The 21633-nt window shown below is 40.4% G+C and overlaps 1 protein-coding gene across 5 annotated transcripts in view; it reads right to left on the bottom strand.

Moving 5' to 3' along the window:
- Kremen1 (kringle containing transmembrane protein 1) overlaps positions 1–21633 on the bottom strand; it is a 71492-nt gene that overhangs the window by 35331 nt on the left and 14528 nt on the right. For all 5 annotated transcript variants that reach the window (XM_013071983.3, XM_087197993.1, XM_087197995.1 and 2 more), the window contains 2 exons: positions 16863–17025; positions 12776–12867 (listed from right to left, as the gene is read on the bottom strand). In XM_013071983.3, coding sequence (XP_012927437.1) covers positions 12776–12867; positions 16863–17025 — 255 coding nt within the window. The remainder of the gene's footprint in view (positions 1–12775; positions 12868–16862; positions 17026–21633) is intronic.

Raw genomic sequence — 21633 nt, 5'->3', positions numbered from 1 at the left:
TCACTTTCTGCCTTCCCTACTGTAGCTAGGAGCTGTTTCTGCTTACTCACTTACAAGTTCTGGGCAATATTCTGAAGTGCAGGGGTGTGACCATCACGAATCCAGGGGCAGCCAGCATTCTGCAGTGAGACAAACCCTAGGGCATATTCTGGTCCCTCTATCATAGCCCTTCTAAGCTCAGTTTCATCAATAGTAGAAAGAGGAAGAATATGGGCCTCAAAGAGTTCTTGTGAAAAAATGAGATGATGTAAATAAAAGAAATTCCAATGCCAATACAAATGCCAAGGGTTGGCAGGGTGGTATGTGCTGAATAAAGAAAGTTTATTATCACTATATAGAACAAGGCTTCATCATTCACCATATAAACAAGGACAACTTGCTGAGTAATAGAAAAGTAAAACAGCACTGATTTAAAAGACAAAATCAAATGCAGTCACCTCAGAAATGAGGTTTTTTTTCTGGATATTAAAATATTAAACTCAACACTGCACCACATACAGTGCATTTCACATAACGCATTTCACTTATACAAAGTACTAGCCCATTCAGGAAGGCAGGACAGATGATACTACTACTACTGGACAAAGAAGAAACCAGCTTAACCAGGTGAAGGGCCTTGAACAGGGTTATATAAGCTGTATCTGGAAGACAGAGGTATACCTGAGGGCCACAGAGTCCTAATCCTTAGGTTTTTCCCCCCATCCTTCCCGCTCTTCTTATAAGGCCAGGGGAGCTAAATGAAAGTGACTCCCTGAGACTCAAGACTGAATTTTTGTTTTTCTTTTTTGTAGTCCTGGGGATCAAGCCAGAGCTTCCTGTGTGCCAGGCAAGTGCTCTACCGGTAAGCTACATCTCTGGCCCAAGTCTGAGCTCCTAAACATGCTGAGTCCTTGATGTTCTGCACAGGAGGGCAGCCACTGAGACAGCCTCAGCCTCAGAGGGTGCCACTACCCTCTCACTCGTACTGGAAAGTGTGGCTCCAGAGCTCACCAGAGAAGACTCATCACATTGTCTTCAAAAGCATTACTGGTTAGATGAGTGGATTTCCAGCGGGTCCCACCCTTAGCTCTTCCCAGAAACAGGGAAGAAAAGTCCATCTGAAAAAGGATATTTGTTCTCTTTTTTTTTTTCAATTTTCAAGGCCACTTTAAAGTCCTTGTGGCTTGGTCATGCATTTTTCTTCTTACCGAAGAGTCATCACTTTCAATTTTTTAAAAAGAATCATCCTGGTGTATAAGTGGACCCCTTGTTTATCATAGTTGAGGCTTCAAAATTCATGACAATTAATTCCAGTAGCTTCCGCTTATCTTCAAGGGATATGTTCTGAGACCTCACTGTGGATGCCTAAAACCACAGACAGTACCAAACCATATACATACTGATTTCTTTCCCTATACAAACTTACACAAATTTAATGCCTTTTCCATCTTGACTAAGCACTTACCACACACTGCAGTCTCAACTTTTGCAGTTTGAAGTGTGATGGCACAACTAACACTGATCCCTTTTTCCTTCCTTGTAATCTCACATATTGAAGATTCATTCTTAACACAGATTTCAGCAACCTCAGCAGAAGTTTTTTTTCTTTCTTTATTAAGTTAGGAACTTTCACCTTTTGACTTAAAGAGAGAACTTTATATATCTAAAAAAGATTTACATATCTCTTTTGCATATCTGAATTGCCAGCCTCACTGTTCTTGAGCTTTGTGACCATTATTAAGTAAAATTAGGGTTACTTGAACACAAGCATTGCCATACTGTGACGGTCAATCTGACAACTGAGGTGGCTATTACAAGACTAACAAGAGTGTAGCGTAAACAGTGTGGTTACCCTGGACAAAGGGATGATGCATATCCCAGGCAGGAAGGAACAGGACAGTGCAAGATTTTACCATACTAATTAGAATGGTGCACAATTTAAAATTTATGAATTGTGCCAGGTGTGGTGGTGTACACCTGTAATCCCAGCACTCAGGAGGCTGAGGCAGGAGGATCACCATGAGTTCAAGGGCAGCCTGGGATACTCAGTGAGTTCAAGGCAGCCTGAACTACATAGTGAGACCTTGACTCAAAACACAAAAATCGGGCTGGGGATTTAGCTCAGTGGCGTCTCGCCTGCCTCAAAAGCACAAGGTCTTGAGTTCGATCCCTGTACCAGAAAAAAAAAGTTAAAGAAACAAAAATCAAAAACACCTCAAATTTATGAATTGTTTACTTCTGGAATCTTTCTTCCTTCCTTCCTTTTTTTTTTTTCTTTTGGAATTTTATATTTTGTTTTTTCCTTAAAGAAAAAAAGTGTTTCACTATGTTGCGAAGGCTGGCCTTGCACCCACAGGCCTTGTAGCCACATGCTCAAGCAATCTTTCTGCTTCAATTGCCTGAGACTACAGCTGTATGCTATAGCCCCAAGCTCTGTAATTTTTAATTTAATATTTTCAGATCATAATTGGCCATGGATAACCGAAATTGCAAAAAGCAAAGTTGCAGATGAGGGTGAACTGCTGCATCAACATTCTCTACCAATGTTCAGAATTCTTCACCAAGGAAAATATTTTCAAGGCAACTGAGGAGAGACAATCTTCCATTCAGATTAATTGAATAACTATTACTCTTTTACTATCACAAAGAACTGTTAGGAAGTGCCTATGGCCATACCACCCAGAATGCGCTTGATCTTGTCTGATCTCAGAAGCTAATCAGGGTCAGGCCTGGTTAGTACTTGGATGGGAAATCTGTTAGGAAGCAACTAGGCAGGTTTATCAAACACTAGGCTTATAACTCATAGGCTTACAACTATGGCTTCATTGTTATGGTTCCACACATTCCTCCATGGTGGCCTCTAGGGTTGATAGCCCTTCTCTGAGAACCACCTTCTAAAAAACTCTGCTCCCAAAACTGCTGCTATGGCAAAAGACCTCATCCTTTGGCCACCACAGCCACCACATTCCTGCTCCCAAAAGGGTAAAATTGGGATCCACTTAGTGAAATGCAGGCATTAGATTTGTAGAGATCTGTCAAGGATAAGTTGAGGCAACCGAACTCATGTTTGGGCCACATGAGTGAATGAGGTAGCTGATTCTGCTGGTCCACAGACAGGAAGAAGAATGGATGCCAAGCAGAGAGAGACACAAGGATGGGAGCACATGTAATGGAGAGAAACAGTGAATGTACATGCCTTCTTTCTAGGTTTTTGGGACATGTTGTTCCCACTTTAAGAGTTAGAGTCTACTTCCTCTCCTCTCAAGTCTAGGCTAGCCTTGAAACTTGCTATGATCAGTAAAATGTGGTAGACTTCTGAGTTCTTTCCGTCACAGGACCAGCTGCTTTAGCTTCCTCTCTCAGAGAAGCCAGCCACCATTTCAGAAGCCTGAATATGCTGCTGGAATGAGAGATCATCAGGCAGGGACCAGAAGCCATCTTGGATGTCATGGCCCTAGCAGGGCTCCCAGCTATGTATAGCCATCTGATCAAGCCCAGGTGACAGTAGCAGAAAAATGGCCCAGCTGAAACTCAGCCAGCCCACAGAACTGGGAGAAATGATAAACTGATGTTGCTTTAAGCCACTAGGGTGTGGATGGCTTATCACATGGTAATAAACAACTGAAATACCTTCCTTGATAAAAATCAGTCCAAGTTCAAAAGGAATGATACAGTGTGTCCCTGGGAAAAAGAGCTAATGAACTCTGTTGGATCCCCCCCCCCAACCCTGAGATATCACAAATATTTCAGGTAAGAAACCACTGAATCATCTTTTACTCTGCCTGCTGTTTCATCCCTTATATTTTCCACTCATCATCAAGTTCCATCTTCCTTCTAAATTCATCTGAGATTTAACCCTTTCTATCTAATCTCACTGCTGTCATCCATAGCCCAGGTCCTTATCCCTTGGATGTAAAATCTACAGCCAACCTTTCCTCCTCAAATTTCTTTCCTCCAATCCAGCCTGTAAATAGACACTGGGCTCATCTTCCTAAACTAGGGCTCTTCAATTAAGGTAGATCTACTAGGGTAGAAAAGTGGACAGAAAGGATCCACGTCAGAACTTAGAAGCCAGAGTTGATTAAAGCCCTGGACCTGACCTTTCTGTCCACTTTTCTACTTCAGGCAGCCTGGATCTCAACCCACGTGCACGTCCATCCCATGCTCATTCCTCCAACCCTCTGTCACTATGCCCTGACCTGTCCAGCCCCATTCACCTTTCTCCCAACCTCCATGATCTTTACTAAGTCTTCAAACACTCACAGCACTCTACCTTGGACACATTCATAGAGCTGAGGAACTAGGCCCCAAATTTATCTACATTTATAACTGAAATTTCTAATTATATTGTCTGATCAAAGGGCTGTTTCTAATGTTTATGTATATCCCTTATAAGCAAGTGCTAATGTAAATATTTTCAATAAAATTGTCCATGCGCATCTGAATATTTTCCCTTTTATTAGTACACATTATACAACTATGCTCTAGAATATTTTATATGTCACTGAGGAAAATGTCCATTTGCTTCAAAAAATCTGCATTTTTAATGGAAAATTAAATAACATCAACTGCAAAAAAAATTGAATTCAAGTCAGTTCTGAAACCATAAAATTGCAAATAAGAAAAAATGTGGTGCCTCTTGTGTTCCCTCAGTGCAATGCTACACCTGGCCCCATGGAGTACCCATTGTAGCAGCTAATGTATCACACCAAGCCCATAGTCAGCTGGATACAAAAGGGAGGCACAGAAAAAAAAAAGGGAGGGACAGAAATCTGATTCTAGGAACCAGATGAGAGAAACATGCCATGGTAGTCCATACGCTGGGTAAAACACAAACCATAGAACCTGTTGGCACTTTCATGACTACCATGAGCCAGGTCTTAGATTTGAGGCTGTGTGCATTCTATTCTTTTAACCTTCAAAATAACCTTGAAAGGCGCAGATGAGGACAGCAAGGCATAGAGAAGAGTCCTTTTGCCTAAAGCTATCAAATGAATAATGATGAAACCTAAGCTAAGGCACGCAAGCTCACATTCTTTCCACCACCTTGTGTTATCTCTCATGGGAAGAGGTATGACTTCATAGGACCAAGAAAGAATTATTTAGTGAGCATCTTTTCTGGCCTTCATTGTGGGGGAAGAATGATGAAATATGCAGCTTTTTTCAGTGGCTTCCATGCAGAGCCTTGGGGGTCGGGAGTAGCATAAACACCATCAACATCCTTCCACAAATACACATATAATCAAATAAATTAAGGGCACCTGCTAGGCAAATGCAGCTTCCAGAGAAATCTTTGAGTCCTTCTCTCTAAACTAATCTCTCCTTCACTGAAATTCCAGAGCTACTCCTGTTTCTGCCTTTAAACAGCTTAGTCTAGTTGAGAATAAAACTACTCACAGAACTCAAGAATAAACAATATTAAAACAGGGTATTGACAATTTTAGTAGTCTAAAAGGCTTCAACTGAATAAAAACATTAAGTAATTATAATTGAAAAACAGAAGAAGTATCAAAAATTAGTTTATGTAATTTATATTATTCATGTTGCTTCCAATATTGCTTTTACTGGAAAAAATTGGACGGATTCATTTTAGCTATAAAGTGTAAATAATGCACAGAGCTATGTCTTTTGAGAGAAAATGAACTCCAACCTGCAGTAGTAAAGCATGGGGTTGGCGGAAGATCCTGAGGCCTGGACAAAGCTGCCCGTGGAGTGTTCTGTGTAGAGGCTCCACCCCCAGAGAGCCTTTCCCAGCTGAGAACAGCTGGGCAGGGGACACTGTGGAGCAGCCCAGCATTCTACAGGGCAGTTCTGCTATGGAGCAAATGCGCTTCCTGGATACCACTGCAGCCTCCTTTGCTCCTGGGGCTTGGGATTTTCCAAATCGAAAGAATAAAAGAAAAAGACTTAGAGCTAACAGCATGAGCTGCAGACCCACTGTCGCCACTGAGTTAATCCTTTGGTTTCCATGATGTCAAAAAGGCAATCTCAATAATTTGGCATACTATCTGAGTTTCAAACTTTAATTCTCAAACAATCTACAAAGAAAATTCTGAAGAATGACCTCAACAGTAACCTGGATCCATCCTAGGGTCCCTATTTTCAAGAAAATAAAGGAAACAGGGATATGTTCAAGTACTAGAAGGAAAAGGCACTGGTCTGGCTATCAGGAATACTAGATTCAGCGTATAATCCTCATCAAATCACTTAATCCTTAGCCTCAATTTTCTCATCTGAAGAGTAGGGGAGGAAAGTGGACATACCACCTGCTTCTTAGGATTGTTGAAAAGGTTAAATAAACTGTGGATGCAAGTGCTTATAATGGATAGGCATTCCACAACAGCTTAAACACACTAAAAATCAATGCAAACATCAAAATGAAAAAGGGGCTGAAAGAAACAAAACATTTTCCATAATAGAGAGATTGGCTTGACTACCACTGCCCAAGTGCCCTCGACTTTCTTCTCAATCTTGGCAGCTTTCAAAACTCTTACTAGGGGCCGGGGATTTAGCTTAGTGGTTTCATCGCCTGCTGCGCAAACGCAAGGACCCGAGTTTGATCCCCGGTACCAAAAAAAAACTCTTACTAGGAGGGCCGGGGATTTAGCTCAGTGGTTCCAGCGCCTGCCTCAAAAGTGCAAGGTCCCGAGTTTGATCCCCGGTACCAAAACAAAACAACAACAACAAAACTCTTACTAGGGATCAAAATTGGAAGCTTTCAAATCCTGTTCTGGGGGGGCTGCATTTTTGTAAGGCAAATACTTACATGTGAGGAACAACAAATCGATTTCAAAAAGAGCATCATGTTATTTAGTTAAAAAGAACCTGAGCCAGGGAGGTCATGAGCTGAGATCAACTTGGGGTTCCATGTGACAGAAATATCATTGCTGGCATGCCCTCAAGGCTGCTCCATGTGAATGATACAATCACTAGAGAACTTCTCACGGGTTAGAAAGGAGAAATCCCCCCAACCCCCTAAAAAGGCTTAATCCCCTTCCAGCCCTCAGCATTCTTCTCAGCCTCATCACCATCTTCCTGATCTAGCAGACCATAAGACCGTCCGTTATCTGACCTTATCTTTTCCTTCTCAGTCTTTATCTCTTATTCCTTCCTTCCTAAATAAAAGCAACACTGACTTGCTTGGAATTAATTGGAGAGCATGTGTGAGCCAGTGTGTGTGACATGTTGGGAACCACTCTGCTCCCTTTGCCTCCATGCCCTCCCTACCGCTGCTCCATCCAACCCTAACATCTAGAACCTCAATAACTATTTAAAGTGTGATCCTGCAACTCCACTATCTCAGGTCCACTCTAGACCTACTGAATCTATAAAATCTCAGATGAATGCACATACCTTAAAATTGAGAAGCCATGTGCTAACCCCCCACTTCTTCCAGAGCCCTCTTTGATAACCAGTGGCCCCAGTCTCCTGCCATGGCTAGGCAGGTCTCCTCTTCAGTGCTCCCAACCTTTTGGTCACCTTATTTACTGCAGACTTGTGGGGGGTGGTTACTGGGGACTGAACACATGCTAGGCAAGTACACTACCACTGAGCTACATTCCAAGCCCTTTTTTAAAGCTTTTTTTGTGTGTGTGCAGTACCAGGGATCGAACTCAGGACCTTGTGCTTGCGAGGCAGGAGTGGTGCCACTGAGCTAAATCCCTGGCTTAAAAATTTTTTTGAGACAAAGGTCTCACTAAGTGACCCAGGCTGGCCTCAAGCTTGCCATCCTCCTGCTTCACCCTCCAGCATAGCTGGAATATAGGTGTATGCCACCATGGCCAGATACTACAGAGTTTTACATGTATTCATCTGCGTGTGTGTCTGCCTTCTGCCTTAGACTGAGGGTTCTCTGGAGACTGCAGGTCCCACCATTCCCGTGTCTCCTATTTTGTACAAGGTCTGATGTATGGTCAGAACTTAAATACCATTTGTCACACCTAAAAACTTCTAAATAGGTCTAAATTTCTTGGAATTTTAAACTAACAACTGACTTTAAAACTACTTCAATAAGTTTTAATAATGTTGAATAACTAATAGCTTTTCTAAGTTTAATAACTAAAACATTAATAACTAACTTTAACAATGAATTCAGATGCATGTGAGTTAGTGTAAAACTAGTACAGGGCTTCGGATATAGCTCAGTGCTATAGCACTTGCCTACCATGCATGAGGCTCGGGGTTTGATCCCTAGCACTGAAAAACAGACAAAATGTAACAGTTCAGGTTAATCATGTTACATATTTCAACCCAGATACTCTGAATATGACTTTCATATATTTTTATTTTTATTTTTTTCATATATTTTTAAATGTGTAAAATACTATAAAATTTTTTTTTTAATTTTTTTTGTGAGATAGGGTCTTGCTATGTAGTCCAGGATAGCCTTGAACTTACTAGGTACCCTAGGCTGGCCTCAAACTCTTGACAATCCTCCTGTCTCAGCCTCCTGAGTGATGGGATTATAGACATGCACCACCACACCTACCAAAATTTTCTTTTTAACACAAACTTTGAACATACACAAAAGTAGATAAGAATAATGAACCTACTATCCAGCATCAACAAATTGCCGCTTAAAACTATTCTTATTTTTCTATTTCTCTTTGCCCCACTCACCCAGCCACTCTTTGAAAAGTTGGATTGTTCTAAAATAAATCTCGGGGCCAGGGATTTAGCTCAGTGGTTTCGCCACCTTCTGTGCAAGCGCAAGGACCCATGTTCAATCCCCGGAACCAAAAAAAAAAAAATCTCAGATATAATGCTATTTCAAACAAATATTTCATTATGTATCTGCAATCTTAAACATGCCTTTATTGTTTTTGTTTTTGAGTAGGGTCTATGTAGTTCAGGCTGGCCTCAGCTTCCCAAATGCTGAGATTACAGGCATGTGACACCATACCCAGTTCACATCTTTACTATACCTAATAAAATTAACAATAATTTCTTAATATAATAGTCTGTATTCAAATTTCCCTGTTTGAAAAATGAATTTATAGCTAGATTTGTAGGTGAATTTTTTTAGCAAACAAAATATGGCTTTCAGAGATGAGAAGGTAAATCTCTCAAGCCCGGTGGCCTCAAACCCAAACCAGCTATATGAAAAAAATCATATCTGCCTTTAAATGCCATTTGCAGACAATTCACAATTACATTATTTACTCTTCAAAATCCCCATAAAACATTTATAAAGAAGCTACAAATAAAATAAAGTAAAAGCCATGAGAAGGTCCACATGAGCATGTCCCTCAAAAACAATAAAAGGAATTACAATGGTGAAGGTGATTATTTAACAGAAGGCAAATATGCAAAGGATATTAGGCCAAATGATTTTCCCCCTAAAAAGCCAAACCAACAGGACTTAGCTTGAGAGTCAGATCTATAAGGATGTTAAACTTGATGTTGGAGTTTGCTTTTAAAATCTGTATTTTTCCTGAGTGCAATAAGAACTTGGAGTTTCTGAGAAACATACTGGCAGAAACACATGAGGGACAAACCCAGTTACCTCAGAGTTATTCTCTTTTTAATAGTAAGTTCTGATCCATGTTCTGTAGGCCAAGAGCACCATTCAAATTTCTCTCTGCCCACTTTTGAATCGTGCTTCATCTCTGCCTCCTGCTTGTTGCAGCCCTTCTTATAACCAAGGGTAGAGATTCCGGTCTCCACACAATGGCCCACCATTCAAGCCAATTCTGTTTTGTCCCTCAACATTCATTCCCCCAGCTCCTGCTGGGCCTGTTATATTCAGATATGAACTTTCCAGGAATCTGATCATGTCACAGGCCTTTTCCTGTATGACAAGTTCAGTCCTAATCATGAATAGCAGGCTTTATAGAGTCAGTATTAGTCATGAAATCTATGATTCTGCATCCAGAAAGAGGGGGAAATTTGCCTAAAATAGGCAAACTGTATCTCTATTAAATCCACCAGCCTACTATTACCAAGGTCTCTTGTTGCAAATAGCACAAGAGTTTTTCCTCAACTATGTTAATGAGACACACTAGAAGCACAATATTCTGCCAGATGCAAGGTCTAAGGTTTGGTTTGATGGGGAGCCCAGTACTCACAGGGTGAATTGAAGGGTTTTCTAAAGAACCAGAGCTAGACACAACTCATCCTCCATCCCACAGACCAAGAACTACTCATTCCCAGCTTCTGTAAGTCTACCTGCTCACACCCATTTAATAAGTATCAAAGAGCCAGAAAAAATGAAAATAATACTTAATTTCCCTTTCTGAGATAGTGAAGGATATCCAGCAAATATTACAAATTAGATATATTTGGTGGCTAGTATTATTTTGCTATAATTCTCTCTTTTGGAACCTAGTTCCAGTAACCATATGCATCAGCTCCTATTGATCCAAGTTATATTTTATAAATGCAAGTTGAAGATTATCTTTCTGAATAAAAGTGCCCAGATTGAAATCCCCTCTTCACCATCCCCGAGAGAATGACACAGCCTGGTAGTAAAAGACCATCTTTGTGTAGAACAAATGGACCGAGGAAAATCTGCTTTCCTCTCCCTTGCCCCTTTCTTCTTTATACAAGTAGAGCCAAATGAGATGTTTTTTCATTTAAAAAATTTGATTAAGCAGACTGACCAAAAGCCTAATATTCTGGTCTTTGTAGTTTTCTCAATTTGGGGACTGAATTAAGGCACACTCAGGTTGGAAGGATAGTGAAACTGGGCCTAGCTTCCAGGCAGTGGAGATATTTGGAAGTTTGAGTTATAGAAGGCAAATACAGGGCCTGCAGCACTGGTCCAACTGCTCATTCCCACCCCACCCACCCTCCTCTTTTTTTCAGTACTGGAGATCAACCCCAGAGCCTCTGCCCTGAGCTACATCTCCAGCTATTTTAGTTTTTATTTTGTGACAGGGTCTTGGTAAGTCATTAAATTGTCCAGGCCTGGCTCAAACTTCTAACCCTCCTCCCTCAGCTGCCCTTCCTTTTCCCTTGAGGCATCAGATTTCAGAGTGCTGCTCTAGGCCAGAGTGAGAGCGTCCTAGGTCCCACATAAACCTCCAAGTAACTCTATACACACAAGCCTCTTGATCTGAGGAGTGAGATGAGTGGCAGACCAAAAAGTAGGCTTAAGTAATAAAGAAAAAATTGGTTATGAATGAACTGTTCTTTTCTTTAGCTTCAGGAACTAGGCAACTCTGTCATTCCTTTGGCACATTTTAAAATATATTCTAGGGCTGGGGTGTAGCTCAGTGGCAGGGCACTTGCCTAGCATGCAAAAGGCCCTGGGTTCAATTGTCAGCACTGCAAAAAAAAAAATTTTTGTTGTTGTTGTTTTGTTTTTTGAGACAGGGTCTTACTTTGTAGTCCAGACTGGCCTTGAACTCAAGGCAATACTTCCGCCTCAACCTCACTAGTGTTGGGATTACAGGTGTGTGCCACCATACCCAGCCCTAAAAATACATATATTATGAAGTCTACATTAGTAACTTTCTTATTCAGTCAGCCCTGTATATCCATGGGCTCCGCATCTGCAAGTTCCATATCCATGGATTCAACTAACCATAAATTTAAAATATTTGGAAGGAAAAATAAAAAAGGCTTGCATCTATAGTGAGCCTGTATAGACTATTTTTCTTGTCAGTATTCCCTAAACAATACTTTATAATAACTATTTATATAGCATTTACATTGTATTAGGTATTATAAGTAATCAAGAGACAATTTAAAACATAAAGGAGAATGTACAAAGGTTCTATGCAAATACTATTCCATTTTACACAAAGGACTTGAGCATCCTCAGACTTTTTGCCAATGGGGATCCTGGAACCGATCCCACTCAAATGCTAATAGATAACTGTAGTATCAGATTTGGTTTTAGTTTCCATTCTTTAAAGTATTTCTAAAACCTCTGCACAATATTTTCTACCCTGTTTTAAAGTATCTTTTTTAAGAGTCCCTCTACCTCATACACTTCATAAGGGGCAGCTGTCATTTTTTTTTTTTTTTTTTTTTTTTGCCAGGTGTCCTTTTGCCTTTGTAACTTGCACATAATAAGCATCGAATACAGTAGTGAACAAAATAGAAAACAGATCTCCTGGTCAAAGACTGAAGAAACTGGGTTGTTTATTATCATTTAAAATAGTGTTCTTAGCTGGGCGTGGTGGTGCATGCCTATAATCCCAGCACTAGAGAGGCTGAGGTAGGAGCATCACCGTGAGTTCAAGGCCAGCCTAAACTACATAGTGAGCTCAAGGCCAGCCTGAATTGCATAGTGAGACCCTGTCTCAAAAAAACAAAAAATAAAAAAGTGGCTTTTGTGCTAATATGGATAAAAGAACTATCATATGGGTTATGTGGTATTTAACAAGTTAGTTACCAAGTATCATTTTTCATGGGATCTGTTCAAAGCTAAAGACTAAATAGTATTAGTTTCACTGTACTTAAAGAGGTTCATTTCAAAAAATTCATCCCAAATTCAATCCCAAAAATTCATTTGAAAAAGTATAAAACACCTTTTTCCCCCTCTAGTCTGCTACTGAGCCATTGCCCACTCTAGCTATGAAAGAATCCCCATGAGGAAATTAACTAAAAGAAATTTCACTTGTCTTACCCATCTGGAAAACACCCATGGGACAAGGTACAGAAGAAATGAGTACTGGTATTCTTGAAAAACCTCAACAAAAGAACTGAAAATCCCCTGCCCAGATGGCTTCTTCCTGTATCTACTCACGAAATCCTTAGGCCTGAACTACCTGACCTCTGGTGGAGGCCTTCCATACTTCACTTAGTGCTCAGGTCCTGAAAACCATCAGATAAGCATGAATCTTACTCTGACAGGCAGGAATCTCGCAGTACTTCCAGTACACCCCATCTTCATGCTCTGCCACGTAGCACCAGGGGCTCACATCTCCATCTGGGTTTCTGTTGGGGACAAGAACACAATCAATGACACTGCTCATGTTTAAGTAAGCTAGTTTATTCTCTTCGGTTTTACAGAACAGTTTCGGTGTTATTCCTAATGATTGGTATGTGTCTTATCAAGAAGGAAAACATTAGCAATATTCTGAGAACAAATTTTTCCACTCTGACATGTCCCTCGGAGGTTGGGGAGAAGCGAGCAAAGGTGGAAACAAATTCACTGTGGTATGATGAAGATCACTAAAACAATCATGCCAGACATTTGGCCAACTGAATGTAAACACAGAAATTCTGATAGCTGAATGAACATAGGCACCTTTAACAGTGCTGATGATAACGTGAACCAGTACAAACATCCAGGATGGCAGTGGATAATAAGAGTAAAAGACCCCCTCCAAAAGATATAAACTCTTTGGTTGATAATTTCCTCTTTAGGAATTTACTCTAAGGAAATCTTTACTTATAAAGATGTTCAACAAAGTATTTTTAGGATATAAAAATGTTGGAAATAGCAAATACCTAATAAAAAGATTAATTAAACAAATATGGAATATTCACACAAGGGACTACTACACAGGTAGAGAAAATGTGCTGTAGAGGCCCTGTCTTATTAATATGAAAACATTCTCAGTGTCTTATTGTTCTGCTCTTTGTCTAGTTTATTTTTTAAATGTATTTTTATTAGTACATGTTTGCAGTACATAATGATTACATTCATTGTGGGGAGCTGGTACATGATATAACACAAAAAGTGTTGCTTTGCTTTTGTAAAGCAGTTATTTAAAAAAGCAGTTATAAAACCATAGATGACAAAATCTCATGTTTTAAAAAATGTATTTAGAAAAAGATAAACACTAAACTCTTAAAACTATTTATTTCCAGCTGATGAGATTATTAGTGACTTCAATTTTTTTCTTTTCTGGTAGTACTCTCTCTATAATGAATATTCCCAATTGTGTGATTTTAAAGCAATAAAGTAGAATTCATATAATATATGCTACTGGCAAGCTTCCACCAGGATCAGACTGGTCTACTCATGTTTGATAGAAATGGGTCCTACTCCTTCCCCAAAACACTGAACCCTCAGAGAATAAGGAAACTATGCCAAGAGTCTGAGTTAGAATCTGTCATCTTGTCATCCTGGCACAAGCTTCAGATACAGCAACAATGAGTTCTTAAAAGATTTGCTTCCACATCCTAAATGAGAACAGCTTGGAATAAACACCTTTTAAGTTTTTTTCAACTCAGAGATGTCATGCCTGTAACAGTCAACACTGCTGAAGCAATCAACAAATGGCAGGGCCTACTGGACACACAGAAAGCCTTGCCTCTCTTCACCACTTTCCAAGCCCCTTTTATTCAGACTCAGAATACTGGAAACCTGATGCTTTGGTTAGGCCGGAAATGGGCATAAAGACCCAGCAGTGTAGAGTTTTGGAGCAACCCCTATCAGGCATGAGAAGGATAAGTTTATTGTGTTGCCTAAAAGATAAGCTTCCCCAGGGTACAAAGGGTTCTTTTATTTCTTGTGCCCAAAGCCAGGTGGCAGCGCCAACTCTGCTCTTCCCCAGTCTCTGCCTTCTTCTCTAATCCAGATACCTAGAGCATAGCCCAGAAGGGCGTTCCCATCATTCACCAACTCTCAGACATATCAGACCTGATGGCTCTGAAAAGTTGCACAAGACAAACATGGTGTCGGGTGTCAGCTGAGAAATCAAAGGAGGAGAACTTGTACAAAGCCCTTCTTTAAATAGTATTTCATTGTCATTTTCCTCTTCTATTCAGTGTTCAGCTTTGATGTAGAACTGGGTAAAGCCCTTAAAAACAACTATTTATTATCAATGTAAAAGCCATTCTGAAAAGCATCAGAACAGCTTAATAAAGAGCAAGCAAACTCATCTTTACTTCACTGCAGTGCTAAAACAAAAAGACTGGACTCTGATGTGATAATAATCAACAATTCCAGCCACCCTTTTTGAAGTATAAACTGGAAATTCAGGTCTGGTACATTCCATCAAATCAAAGGAGAGTGTTGCAGCCAGTCAGGACTAAGGAAAAAGGTACTCCTGGCCCTTGGTGCTCTCTTAATGAATATTTGCTGGTGTGTTTCTGAGAGCCTGTGAGAAGACATGGGTGCTTTTAGGGAAAAAAATGATTTTCATATAAATTAACTCTCATTGGAAGTTTAAATTTTTCCTCAAAGTCAGACTTAAAAGCAGGAGCTCTTCTGAGAAGACTTGTTTAATAATTAAAGCCAAGAGAGTAATAGAATAAACCAACAGCCTAATACCAAGGGAAACTTTATGGGGGTGGGGTGTAACTTAGTGGTAGAGTACTTGTCTAGCATTTTTCAAGGGCCTGGGTTCAATCTCCAGTACTGGAAGGAGAAGGAGGAGGGGAAGGAGAAAGGAGGAGGGGAGAGGAGGAGGGGAGATGGGGAGGGGAGGAAGAGGAAGCCTGCATATAATCCCAGCCACTTGGGAGGCTGAGGCAGGAAGATATCCTGTTTGAAGCCAGTCTGGGCAACTTAGCAAAACTCTATCACAAAAAAGGGAAGGAAGAGAGGGAGGAAAGGAAAAGGAGAGAGGGAAGAAGGTAAGAAGGGTGGGAAAGGGATATATATATATATATATATATATATATGAACAAGAGAAAAGTATCTATGTAAAAATAAAAAACAAACATTCCTTTCCCTGTCTAAACATTTTACCCAACTCAACCATTCCTATGAATAGAAAAATGAGAGGAAGTAATATACTGGAAACAGAATAGGGCTAATTTTTTATTTATGCAAGAAATTAATGTGTACAACTTTGAAAATAAAAGAGAATTGCTTAATGAGCATTTGTAACTTTAATAATAAAATACAAAAGATAACAAAATGGAAAGTAGCACATATAAAATGGCTGGACTTGGTGGGGAGAGTTTTTCAGAAAAGAGGTAACTTTATTTAAAATAAATATCTGTAGAGTTTGAGGAATTTTTTTGTAACAAGCTTTTAATACTCATACTAACAGTCTTTAACATACAGCAATAACAGCTATGGGGCAATGGTCAGTTGATACAAGTTAGGACAGAGGTGAAGGAAGTGAAGATGCAAGGATAAAGAAAACATGGCCTGCAGGCCTGTTGACTACCACAAGGACCCCCAAGTATTAACAAAGATATGTGGAGAGCAGAAGGTAAATAAAACAGCCCATGCAGTGCAGGAATATATGTGTTGGCTCAGCTGGGTCAACAGTGCCATATGGTTGAGATGCTAACCTCCTAGCAGAACCAGGGATACAGCATGTAACTCAGAATGGAGCTCAGCAATAGTTTTTCCCAGTCCCAATGGCTCAAGAGGCAGCTTTTGTACCTGTCCTGATACTGATTCAACACACTGCTAAAGTATGAGTCATTTTACCAGGATCTTAGGTGTAAAAAGCTAAAAGATATAACCAAAGGTGCCTAGAATTTTTGTTCTTGTTCCTATATACCAATGATTCTTAACTTGTTTTTGATTATAGGTAACTTTTAGAATCTGATTAAAGCCACCGATCATCTCAAGGAAATCATGATTATCTGAAGCACCATGGATATGAAATTAAGAGCTCCTAGCACCCAGGTGCATTGGCGAGTGAGCGCATATAGTTCCAGCTACTGAGGAAGCTGTGGTATAGGAGGATCACTTGAGTCTAAGAGTTCAAAGCCAGCCTGAGCAACACAGTGAGACCTCATCTCAAAAAGCCCCTGCTAATGTCAGTCACCTCCTTTCTGACAAGTAAATGATCAGACAGGGAAGGAGTGCTAAAAGTTGAAAGAAAGCAGTAGATTGTGGGAGAGAGAGATTGATTGTGAGTGTGTGCGTGTAAGGTATGAGAGGACAATTTTTAAAATAGTGTCACGAAAAGTTTTTTGAGTTGGCCAAAAAGATAAGGAAGCTCTCTCTACTCATGAGCAGGGTTGAAAGGAGTTGGAAGAGACTACAGATTTTAACTACTGTGGCCCCATCTTACCTGCAATAGTTATGTTCGCCCAGGCCACCCTCTCCATTGGGGTATTTCAGAGTGTTGTATGGATGCTGGAAAGTCTCATTCCAGAATAAACATGGCTTCCCACCTTGCAGTGCTGTCCAGTTCTGAGTTCCCCTGTAATCTGCACCATTGGCTGTGAAACATTCTAGAAGAAAGAAAAGACAGAGCATACTAATTTTCTGGTAACATCTGAAGTCTCCTCCCTCTCTGGTTGATGTTTTATGTTTTGTTTGGACCAAGCTGGAATTGGATAGCATCCTGCTAGATGCTGGACACCATGCAGTTACCAGTATTGGATGTATAAATCTAGAACAAGGTACCCTGAAAATTCGAGAGTAATCTTGGCACTATCTTGTAGGGATAGTAGGACATTTCCCCGCTAAAGTTTACAGATCCTAACTGGGATATAAACAGGGAGCCTAATATATTGAAGGTCATGAAGTGAACCAGGAAACCCCCAAATCTGGGAACAGTTGGTAACAGCCATGCATGTGGAATTCTGGGTACTCGGAGGGAGTCACTGCTCTTGCCAGTGTCTCTGTGTGGTAACTAGAACCAGGTCAGCAGCTGTAACTGAGCTCTCCCCTACAGTCTGAAAAGCTGCACTGACACTTGGATTTAATAAGACCATCGGATACAGCAATGCTTTGGAATCCCAATCACACAAATCTGGGAATGACTCACATTCCCTGGTAATGAGGAACAGTCCTCCCTATGCTGTCTGAAATAGAAGTGCAACAAAACAGGCAGTCAGTCCCAGAGAGGAAGGGCTGGGGCAGCATTTTCTCTCACCCCTTTCTGAAATTTTTCCTGTAGGTTACATTGAAAATGCTCTCGGGTCCCATTTGATAAGATACAAATCTTTGCAGGTATAATCATGTGCTTTTAAAGTCTGCTTTTCAGACTTTGGGGGGGATGGTCAAGAGGCTGACAGGCTTTTCCCCACATATTGTATACATTAAACTCACTGAGGTTCATGAAAAAGGCACAGTACAAAGGGAAATTTTAAAAAATTAGCTTAGTTGAAACTGACAGATAGAAGCACTTCAAACACTTCTTTAAGATGTATCACTAGAAACCTGACAGTCTAGGGGAGTTAGACTAGCATTCTTAGCTTGCTTTCTTTCTTTCTCCCGGCACACAGTGACCTATAACTTCTGGTATTGAGTATTTCAACGCCATCTCCCATTGGAGAATACATGTGCCTACTCTAGCCTAATAGGCTTGTGGACAATATGAACACATCTATCTGGAAGATATAATATTTAAATTTTAATATTTAGAAACTAGACACAGAACATCTCTCTTCCAATATACTTTTCCTCCCACCATCCAGCCCCTGTGTTTTGTCTGGAATGGCACTGTTTTCTGGATAACCAAAATAATCTGGAACTCTAGGCTGTACAGAAAACTCCAGCAATTAAAAAATCATGTTTAGTGCAACACAATAAGTGCAACTCATCATGTACCATGATCACTCTTTACTAAGGGTCTACATAAAAAACGTCAAAGGTAACTACAGGAAGCAGCTCAGCATAGCATGGATGACATACACTAAACTGAGAGGCTGGGCCTGGCCTTCTTTTCCTGCACTTGCTGCTGACCGGCTGTGTGACCTTGAGCAAATCACCATCATGGAATCAATTCTAATATTTACATAGTGTTTTACCATGTGCCAAATTTTATCCTAAGAGCTTTACAAATATTGACTCACTACCAACCCAGTAGAAAGGTGCCCTTAAATATGTCTTACAAAGAAGGCAACCAGGGCACTTGACCACATCCTATGTCTAGCAGAACCCCCTCAGTGTCATCCTTACACACCTATCCCTCCAACCCATTTTCATCTCATTAACAAGTCCTGCTGACTCTCTTAAACTGCCTTCCCCTCTCCATCTTCAGAGCCAGAGTTTGAGTCCCACTTATCATCAGAGAATAGTTCAGACCCCACTGTTCCCTCTTTTGTTCCACAATCAATTCTCCATACAGAACTCAGAGATAGCAGGAGAACAAAAGCAGTCAAAACAAAACCCATAGTGTAAACAAGGGTTAAAATGATTAAAATGAATAACTGATAATTTGAAATAGGAAAAAAGGTCCAAAAAAACAAAACCCAAACTCCTCATGGGTGTTTGCAAGGCTTCCTTCCCTTTCTTCACATGATACCCGGCACACTGGTCTACTTTTAATTGTAAACACACCATGCTATTTCCTGCTCGCATGCTCTTCCTCCAATACTTCCCACTGCAGACTAAGTATTACCTCCTCAGAAAAGTCTTCCTATCTTCTCCACTCTTTCCTTCCCCTTTACTTATGAATATCAATGTGTGTGGTAGGTAGCACCCCAGAGCCCTACCTCAATCCTAAGGCTAGAAACCCTTGCTAGAGTGGGACCTGGGAACCTGTATTTCTAAATAGCTGTACAGGTGATTCTGTTTCATTATCAGGTTTGGAAATCATTGGACTAGATGTTTGTTTTGTTTTTTGGTGGTGCTAGGGAGCAAAACCAGGGCCTTGTGCATGGGTAGACAAGAGCTCCAATACTGAGCCACATCCCTAGCCCTAGACTAGATGATTCTAAGAACATCAATCAAATTTTTGCCAATTGCTAGAATTTTAATTGTTATGTGTTAATACATCCTGTCAGTTCTTATATATCAACACACCAGGTTGTATACTTTAATTATAATACAACAAAAAAAGGAATTTTAAAAGAAGAGGTAAGGAGTGACCCAGGAGCCAGAAATGCAGGCCAACTGATATATAGCAACATATTCCCAGAGGCTCAGATGACTTGATTGTAATACAAAAGAATGTGGCAGCCATCCACACATGTGCCAGTCCTCATGAATGGGGATGAAATGTCATCTGAGAGCAGGAATGGGAAAGAGCAGGCTTGTTTCTGTCTGTTCCTCAGACCTAATCTTATTCTTTTTTTTTTTGTATATCCTTTTATTGGTACATTTTAGGTGCCTAATCTTATTCTTAATTCCACTGGGGAACTGAGGCAGTGTACTAGATTTTAATGATTTTGTCTGTTTGTTTCCCAAACTTGCCAGTACACATCAATTGTGGGGGAAAACCAAGAAAAACAAACACAGTCATAGTGAACCTGTGGTATGTATGCTGCAGTGAACACACAAGCTCTCTGCAATGATGTCATGAATTGTATGTGTTGTTTTTTCTAAACTAAAACCTCAGTATTCAGTTTTAATTGCAGTGTTGGCACTCTGCAATAAATAAGTAGGTTTTGGGTTGCATTTAAAGTTATTTGGGCATCCTGATTGCATCAGAATACTAGGGTGTGTACTAGGTAATGAGGACTCCGCTTCATTCGTTTTCTACTGCTATGAAACTGACATAAGCTTTGTCTACATAACCAAGAAATGGCTTAAACTAAAAGGAAAAAAGAAAAAAAATCACATGGCCCCTTGTACAGTCACATATTCAATGAAAGAGAATAAGTGAAAGTATAAACCTAATGTGTAGGGTATTATTCATTCATTAATTAAATAAATATTTATTCAGTACTTTGCATGTACCTGACTTTCTTCACAGCACTGAGACCACAGTGATGAACAAAGGCCCTGTACAGTACTCATGGAGTTCACATGTTAACAGGGGAGACACATGCATACTAAACCAATCAAGATTAACGTCAAATAGTGCTAAGTGCTATAAGAAAGAATGGTCCTGGAGAGGAGCAGGTATCTGAGCAAAGATGTAGAAGAAGAGAGGAAGCAAACCCTGTAAAAAAGCTGGGAAGAATGTTACTAGAGAAGGACACAGAAAGGACAAATGCTTGGCAGGTTTGGGGAACTACAGTCGCTCCTCTTACTTGACCAGAGAGGGGTAGCACGAAGGGAGGGCCAGGCAAGGCCAGGACAGGAAGGGTCTTCAGGGTTATATAAACAGGATTTTGGCTTTTGCTCTAACTATGAAGGGAATCCACTTGCAAGGTTTTTTGTTTTGCTTTGTTCTTCTAGAATTTGTGGATAGAACCCAGGGCCTCATGCTTGCTAGACAAGTACTATGGCACTGAGCTATACTGCCAGCCCTCTGGAAGGGTTTGAGCAGAGAAATGGCATGATTTAACTTATCTGAGAGTGTTTTTTTTGTGAGTTGTTTATTTGTTTTGGTGGTACTAGAGATTGAACCTAGGGCCTTTGCACTGAGGTATATCTACAGCCCTTTAAAAAATGTTTTACATAGATAACTCTCTAGCTTTTGGGAAGAGAAACCATAGAGAGGCAAGAATTGGGCCAGGGAGACCAGTCAGAGGGTTACCAGAGAAGGACAACTAGAAGGAATGCTAGCTGGGTCCCAAAATACCCTAGGTTTTATTTTGTTGTCTTTTTTGTTTTTTGAGACAGGGGCTTGCTATGTGGTCCAGACTGGCCTTGAACTCACGCCATAGCCCAGGCTGATCTCAAACTCATGATCTTCCTGCCTCAGTAGGCCAAGTGCTGGGATTATAGGTGTACACCCCCACACCTGGCTCCTAGGGTTTTCCTGGAGATGGGCAGTGAACATAGAGCCTCATCTATGCCCACACCATCTGTGAGAACCAATGGAAAAGGGACTAAACCTATTCGCTAAAAATCTGTAGTATAATAGGTAAAAAAAATCAATAAAAGACCTCAGGACTATAAAAAATTTAAAACTAGGGGCTGGGGATTTAGCTTAGTGGTTCTGCCACCTGCCTCACAAACATACGGATCCGAGTTCGATCCCTGGTACAAAAAAAAAAAAA

The sequence above is a fragment of the Heterocephalus glaber genome, unplaced genomic scaffold, assembly GCF_053883595.1.
Source record: "Heterocephalus glaber isolate CG9 unplaced genomic scaffold, H.glaber_assembly_v1.0 deba00001687, whole genome shotgun sequence".
Lineage (NCBI taxonomy): Eukaryota > Metazoa > Chordata > Mammalia > Rodentia > Bathyergidae > Heterocephalus > Heterocephalus glaber.
This window is presented reverse-complemented; position numbering and strand designations above follow the sequence as displayed.